This window comes from Zalophus californianus, chromosome 8 (assembly GCF_009762305.2).
Source record: "Zalophus californianus isolate mZalCal1 chromosome 8, mZalCal1.pri.v2, whole genome shotgun sequence".
Classification (NCBI taxonomy): domain Eukaryota; kingdom Metazoa; phylum Chordata; class Mammalia; order Carnivora; family Otariidae; genus Zalophus; species Zalophus californianus.
The window spans coordinates 37536627-37545078 of NC_045602.1; the positions used below are offsets into that span (position 1 = coordinate 37536627).

The 8452-nt window shown below is 38.9% G+C and overlaps 1 protein-coding gene across 2 annotated transcripts in view; it reads left to right on the forward strand.

The window, feature by feature from the left end:
• Positions 1–6476, forward strand: part of TMEM87B (transmembrane protein 87B) — a 49987-nt gene extending 43511 nt beyond the window's left edge. For both annotated transcript variants that reach the window (XM_027621440.2, XM_027621439.2), the window contains exons 18-19: positions 1957–1987; positions 3133–6476. In XM_027621440.2, the coding sequence (XP_027477241.1) occupies positions 1957–1987; positions 3133–3192 (91 nt within the window). In that variant the 3' untranslated portion in view covers positions 3193–6476. The remainder of the gene's footprint in view (positions 1–1956; positions 1988–3132) is intronic.
• Positions 6477–8452: the final 1976 nt, after the last annotated feature.

The following is an 8452-nucleotide window of genomic DNA, read 5'->3' on the forward strand; positions in this document are numbered from 1 at the left end:
CTCTATACAGCAACTACTTTAATACCTATGGCCTATAACCAACTCCAGCCTTTTCTGATCTAAGTTTTTCAGGATTAGAATCATTTTATTTTGTTTCAACTTTCTATTATGGAGAAGTTCAAACATATGTAAAACATTTTTTTCAAACACATGGAACCACAATACCATGTGTGGTGGGGAAGTCAATGGAGGAAAACATGAGCATCGGAAAAACAGAGTGCAGACGAAGCCCCTTGGGAACTTTGAGCTAACCAGGATCTAGGTCCTGTCTGACACAAGAATTCTACGTAGCTGTTTCTGCCACAGAAAACAGTAGGACAGCCAGATATGATCACGTTTCCATATACTGTTCTTTCATTTCCCTGCTCCCATTTACTTCCTATTTAGACGGTTCCTGTCGGAGTATGAAATTCTGTTTGCATGTCATAGGATAATTTGAATGGACCATGAATAACATGATGCAGTCTATTATAAGATAGACATTACGACTTTTCCTTAATCTCTGACAAGCCATAAAGGACACAGCTTAGCAGAGTTCACCTCCCTCTTCAGTGCACTCAGTACATCCTAATAAGTTTTAAAGTCATTAACCTCACAAAAGAACTATTTTTAAGATTGCTAGTGTCTATCTCCAGAGTGCTGAGCACCCAACCGTTGTCTTCTGGGTCTCTCAGGTTCTGGTTCATGTTTCCCCTAAAGCAGTCGTCTTCCCTGGATTTTCCTTAATGGTAGTATTACAAACAGTCTTGCCCGGCCCCTCTCTCACACCTGGCTTGTCTCCCGGTTCTCTTTCTTCTGCCCACACCATAGCCTGCTCTCTAAGTGGCGTCCTCTGGAGTCTTGCTGTGATGGCACTTGTGTATTGCAGCTCCAGCACATAAGACTTTGCTCTCCCTCCCAGTGAGGGAGGGCCATCACTCATCGAGGCTCTACACTTGGCTTTTCTTTTTATCCACATTATCTTTCCCAAGTAAAGGTTATATCGTGTAACCCTTTCTTCATTACCTTCACCAGTAGACGTCCAGTCGGTAGTAATAATGATATGGGAATTAGATACTTGATTCCATAAATACCACCTTTCATAATATGTTGACTCATCCCTCTTTTTTTTTTAATATATATACTTAAGGTGTATGTGATGATTTGCTCAACATATGCATAGTGAAATGATTACTGCAGTCAAGCTTATTCATCCCTGTTAAGTTCTCACAAAAGTGCAGGATATCAGTTAGATAAGACATCACTACTCAGATACATGTCCAACTGTTGAAAGTGAAAAACAATAGAGGCTTAAAAAATAAACCCGTAGTTGGATGTCAGTTGTGTTTGGAATTACTCAGTCGTATGCTGTATTCATTGATATTCTTCCAACATATTTGCCTCTAGAATTGGTCATCTTGCCTTGTTTCCATTTTGAAGTTAGATTATTTTCCCATTTCAGTTTTTAACTGAAATTTTTTTAAGTATAGCACACATTCTGGAAAGTATGGAATCCTAAGCTCCAATAAATTTTCAATATGAGCACATTCATGTAACTAGCACCTAGATTAAAAAAAAAACAGAACATCACCAGTGCCCTAAAAACCCCTTTGTTTCCTCCCAAATCACAACCTCGCTTTCCAAAATGTGCTGCTATCCTAATGTCTCGTAACTGTAGATTACTTGTGTCCGCTTAAAAAAATGTATCCCTCACTAATCCATCTATTTTCTTTGCTGTATAGTATTCCATTGTGTGAATATAGTAATTTATCCATGTGGGTTATTTTCAGTTTGGGGGCTATTAAGAACAATATGAAAATTCCTCTCCATGTTTGTTGGTGAATGTAGGTGTTTATTTCCATTGGTTGTGTCTATCCAGGAATGAGGATTTGTAGATTACCAAATATGCCTGTATTCAGCTTTAGTACATACGCTAGCCTTTTAATAACATTGTCATCTGTTTCTGTTTTGTTTCAGAGCTCTTCCAGTGTTAGTGGATTCAGATGAGGTAAAACATTTTTTGCTTATTTTCTTGGTTCTGTTATTTTCACAAAGTCGAAGTGTATTTCAGAAAGAAATTCTAGAACTTTATAACATGATTACAAATTGAGAAGGTTGGAAGATGGTACAATGATTTGCCAGTAAAGTGTGAAGGAGCTCGATCCTCATTTAAAACAGGAGCAAGATAAACGCTTGTTGGTATGAAGGAAGGGAGAATTCTTTTATAAGATTTTAAGCCTATGATTTTCTAACATCTTGTATCTTGGTAAGAGTTTAAATACTTTAAGATGGCAATTTGTCTAAATTAATCTCTTATACTTGAGATATTTTGTTGGGGTATTAAATAGAGTTTCTATCTCATTTTCATTTACTAAGTAGGAGATTTGAATAGAGGATGTGGATTTGAGAAGGTTTGGGGGAGAAAAATGAGTTATGGATCATCTGGACATTGAAGGGTGGCCCAAGACAGGAAGAAGTCTGAATTGTAAGAATTAAAGGGTGGGTGTGGGGAGCAGGAGCTTACAGGAAGGAACAGTAGAGGAACATGAGTGGTAGCTGAGGCGTGACTTAGGTGGTGGCTGGGAAACAGGAGATAAGCTGCTGCTTTGTTGACTGAAGGTAAGGGAGGTGACCGGCTGCAGCAGGTTGATCTGACGGTAGCGGGAAGTTTTGAGGAGGCTGCAGTAGACATACACCTGGCTACAAAGTGGTTGAACTTAAGGATTTAGAACTCTACAGAAAGATACACCCTGGAGAATTGCTTTTAAAAGGGCATTTAGAGGATTCATGTGATAAATAATTTTATAATTTCGAAATACATGAATTGTGTAAAGTGAGGCAGATCCCCAGATGAACTATGCCTAGGAAATCCATGTTAGCCCCATTCCTGCCTCTCACCAGTAATTCTGAACTCCAGATGTTTTCCAGCTAGCAGGATGTTCAAGTTTTCTGAACTTGCCAACAGTTATCCACCATACATCACTAGAAGTGTGGATTATCCGGTGTTTATTTTCTGTATCTAATACTTCTTTGTGTATCGTGGAATATACTTGGTCCCCCACAAAACTGTGACTGTTGAAAGATTAGAGAATTTTGTTATGTTTTGGAAGGAGCACCAACATTTGCAAGCATATCACCTTTTTTTTTTTAAAGGAAATCATGACCAGATCTGAAATGGCAGAAAAAATGTTCTCGTCAGAAAAGATAATGTGATTGGAACCCATAGAACTGAAACCTAGTTAACGGTGAAGGACTTCCTCAAGACTGAAAGAGAGCTTTGTTTGATATAGTGCAACAAGGTTTTATTGCATTATCTTGGAAATCTGTGTATTACAACCTAGAATTCAGGTGGTAGGAGGGTTCTGCGACTGTTTTAAGCTGCTCTGGAGTGTCGGCTTCTTGTCCATCAAATTGCCTGGATTTGGAAATAATCTAAGAAAAGTATTATGATAAAGAAATATGCCCAAATGCCCTTAGCTGAGAGGTGGCAGGGACGTGGATTTGGGTTTTCTCTTTTCTCTGGAAAATATGACAATTCCAGACTTAAAAATACTTTTTACATAAATACTCCTACTGTTCTTCCACTAACCTTTGAGGTAGATGATGTGATTCTTCTGTAGTATGGTAAAGCAGCATCTCCATCTCTTGGGTGTGTAGTTACTAGATGCAGTAATAATTTTCTTTGACTTTTATACTGAAGTGATTTGAAATCAAGTAAAACTTAGTTAGCCTTAGAACATAAGCATGTTTATATGGTTAGCTTTGGTGTGTGGGTGTGTGAGGGTGTGGGTGTGTATACGTATACATACGGGTTCACACAAAGTCCTTGTTTGTAAATATCACCATGCACACCAAACCACAGAGTTGGGTCCTCTCTGTCTGAGCTCAGGGGAACACGAGAACACAGGAAAGAGGTCTTGATGGTCACTTCCAAGGATTTGCTCTGCCATTGCCCCCCCACTCAGGCCATATGTGCACGTGCTGCTGCAGAATCTATCTGGGGCAGGTGCTAGACATGTGGCCACATCGCAGTTTCTCTCCGGCAAGCTGGAGGACTCATTACCAGTGACCCTTGTAGGCACCAGAACATCCTTTACATGATCTTGGTTTATTTGGTTTCATAATGAAACATATATTTATCTGCACAGTATATCACTATTAATCTCGTAATTAATTTCTTAACCTTCAACCATGTTTTACATATCATTTTGTTACATTATATATGTAATATATGATTTGAAAATTTTTTGTTTTAATATTTTTTTAAGTGCAGAACATTCTAAACTTGAAAGGTAGTTGAATGTAGAATGTTGGAAATGTGAATGTTTTGCTGCTTTCATGACCAAAGATACAGGGCTAGTGGACATTTAGAATAGGAATAAAAGTTAGAATCTTGTGTATCTTTCTTTGAAGAGGTTCTAACCTTGTGAATTGAGAATGACTTCAGAGAATTTTGATTGAGAAGCATTTAAAGCTTTAACCAGTACACTTAAGTATAACTATTAATTTATTTTCATCATGAAGCCACAAAATTTTTTCTTTCAGGAGCCTACTTTTTCAATTTATTTCTCATTTACTCATGTCATAGGAGTTAGCAAAAAAAAAAAAAATTCTAGTAATAATGTGTCTTGAAAGATACTTTCAAATTTATTTTTGATAGGGAACACCGAATGGTTTGGGGCATCCTTCCTAGGGAAAGACTGTCAATTAGTGTGGGTTCCATTCCTTATTTTCATTTCTGCCACAATATTGGGCCCCCACCCACTACATTTCCCAGCATTTATGTCCATTCTGGTTTTGGTATATTTTACCCTGGGCCCAGTTGTTTCAGAGCCGGAGGTGACCCTGCCTTCTCATTCCTAACATTTTTCTCTACTACCATTCCCAGATTTTGAGGCAGACCCCCAACTCATCATATGGCTCCAGCTGAAGTTTGAAATAACAGGGTCCTGGGCTTCCAGCCTGTAGGAGCTGCAGATGTAGTGGGGCAGGAGTGGCGTGTCAATTGTGAGCACAAGGGACACTGCCTCTAGCATAACCTCAGTAAGTGGGTATAAAAGCATCTCTTTCTGCGGCTGGAAAGATAAAGGATGCGACATGTATAGCTCAGCTACAGGCTGAAATGGAAACTTTTCTCATCTTCTAGAGAAAGCAGGATTCCCTCCTGATAACTTTGTCAGAAATGTTGTTTTTCAAAGGGCATATATCTGTCACTTTCAGTGATAATTGTGTCGTCAGTTGATGTCTCTTGACCTGAATTGAGTATTCCTATGGAAGGTCCTCTCAGCCCCCTTGTATAAATAGGAGGGGGTGTCCTAGGGCTGTCGCTGTGGTTTGTCTGAAGGACACTGGGGAAAAGTGATACCTGGGGCCATTGTACAGCTCGTTATCCCAGCTTCTGCACGAAGTGTCCAGAAACTGGCCATCAGAGCTTTTGAGTTTATCAGATCAGTTTATTCTTGGGATGCCATCAAGATGGGTCTCACTATAAATGAAGAAATCTGAGGAGAAGAGTCCAGTTTTATGTGTTTCTAGACAAAATGCTTAAGCGTTCTTATGCAAGTCATGTTAGATTTATATGATGTGTGAAATTTGCTTACAAGGGAATTTTCATGATTTGAGTTAGATTAGCATTTAATTATCTGCTTTAAAGGATAGTTAATTTATTTCAAAAATAAGAAAAAATAGATGAATATGTGAATTTTTTAAGACTGAGAGATGATGTTCCTTTACTTTTTCTGTAAAGAAGATAATTTTTAAATCTTTCATATCCTGTAGAGAAAACTAACTTTTCCTCTGTGATACAGTACATTATGTTTGCACTACCATAATATCAAGACCGAAAGTATAAAAAATGTACATATAAGATTGATTTTTATATCTTTTTTTAAAAGGGGGTTTGAGGTGCCTGCCTGGCTCATTTAGTAAAACATATGACTCTTAATCTTGGGGTCGTGAGTTCGAGCCCCACGTTGGGGGTAGAGTTTACTTTCAAAATAAATAAAAGGGGTTTGAGTCTGTTGCACTAAGCTATACATGACTAGTTTAAAGTAGAGAGATGTTATGCTAGATTTAAAAATCACTAGTTTTCTTAATGTGTCTTTGTATGATCAACAGCATGCAATAAGCAATACAAAACACCAAGCCTTATACTTACAAGAAAGAAGTTTAACATATTGGTAAAGTTCTAAACATATCAAATGTATATAAATGACAAAAGTAGGATTTTAAGGAAATGTACAGTATATATAGAAGCTCAGTACTGCATTAAGAAACTTCTTTAGAACTAGGAAAGCATTCATGTATTTGAGGAGAAAATTTAGGGGTTTGAGAAGTTATATTTTTCTATTTAAAAGGGTTAAATTATTATATAATTTGAAAGAAGTTGCTTTGAATGTAGGACAAAACTGTTTCAAAGATTTTTGTTTGAAACGTTGATGTATTTTTGTGCCTTAATATTTGTTCTGACTTTTAATAAAATGCTTTCTGAAATTCTGGATGATTGATTCTCATATCTATTAGTGCTAGATTATGTAAAGCTGCAGGATATGTAGACCCAAAGAGACGGCAGGCTTTAAACAAAAGCCTTAAGACGGGAGATGCACTAATTAACAAATGTGGAAAAGTGTTCAACCTCAGTAGTGAGCAAAGAAATGCAAAATATGAGGCCCCTGGGTAGCCTCAGTCGGTTAAGCATCCGACTTTGGTTTCGGCTCAGGTCATGAACTCAGGGTCGTGAGATAGAGCCTGGTGTCGGGCTTTGCGCTCAGTAGGGAGTCTGCTTGAGATTCTCTCTCCCCCTCTCTTTGCGCACTCTGTGTCTCTCAATAAATAAATAGGGGTGCCTGGGTGACTCAGTTGCTTAATCATCTGCCTTCAGCTCAGGTCATGATCCCAGGATCCTGGGATCGAGTCCCACTTCGGGCTCCCGGCTCATCAGGGAGCCTGCTTCTTCCTCTCCTTGCCCCACACCCCCCCCATGCTCGCTCTCGCTACCTCTCTCTCTCGAATAAATAAATAAAATCTTTGAAAAATAAATTAAAGGGGCGCCTGGGTGGCTCAGATGGTTAAGCGTCTGCCTTCGGCTCAGGTCATGATCCCAGGGTCCTGGGATCGAGCCCCACATCAGGCTCCTGGCTCAGCAGGGAGCCTGCTTCTCTCTCTTCTCTTCTTCTCTTCTCCCGCTTCTCCCTCTCCCTCTGCCTCTCTCCCTGCTCATGCTCTCTCTCTCTCTCTCTCTATCTATCTATCTCTCTGTCTCAAATGAATAAATAAAAATCTTCAAAAAAGAAAAATAAATTAAAAAATCTTTTTTAGTGCAAAATAGAAGATGGGGGAATTTTAAAAATTAACAGGTTTATACTAACACATTTGTAAAATCTGCTTGCAAAATCTGATGAAATGAACACACTCATTAATGATAGTAATGTACTTGATTCAGTCTTTGTGAAAAGAAGTTCAACAATGTGTTTATAACCTTTGGTTGCTGCCAATTCTGGTGATGTTTTTTAAAAATGATTCAAACTACAGAATAAGGCTTCTGCATAAAAATGTTTATTATAACATTATTTAAAGTGGAGACAGTTAGAAACAAACTAAATGTCCACAATAGTAAGTGAATTATGGTCTAGCCAGCTACTTTATGGGATACTGCAACCATTAAGTTATGAAGAATTCATAAGAACATAGAAAGATACTTACAAGAAATAAGATACAAAGTCACTGTTGTGAACTATCCATGAAAACACAAAGTAGAAAAAGGATTGAGTGAAGATGCACTACGATGGCATTCATGGTTAATGTTTAGATTTAGCTAAGCTGTGGTCACAAGGTGATTGAACATTCCAGAAGGTTAAGACAAAAAGTTTATTTCTTGGTCATGCAACAGTTCTGGGGCGGGTATAGAGGTGGGCAAGGCAACCTTCCCCCACACATCCCTCAGGGACCCAAAGTTTCTCTCTCTTGTGGGCCTGTCATCTGCATGTAGCCGACAGAAGGAGAAAGGACAGCCTGGGAAGTTTTGTGGGGCGAAACCCGGAAGTGTTGCTCATCACTTCTGAGCATATTCCACGGGCAGTCACGTGGCCACACAAACTGCTGGGCATCTGGGAAATAAGAGCCGTGCACCTGCCAACTGTTCTCTATGAAGGAGAGAATGGATTTGGGAGACAGCTAGTGGCTTCTGCCACAGATTCTTTGGGAGCAGTGGACAGGGGAGACAAAAACTTCTGCCTCTATTTTCTAAGGTAAACATATGGAGAAATAAATATCTAAAAAGTGATAGTCCATAAGTAGGCTATGTGGTATCAGAAAATCTAGAAATGCACACAGTGTCAGAACACAGCTTAATCCATTAATGAATAAAATCCATCCTGCCTCAAGTAAGTAGATGGAACATGGAGAACATTCTTGGAAATTCTCCCAGCCTCGGGAGTGGCCAAGATGGGTATCCCCCGAGGAAAAGGAGGCCTGT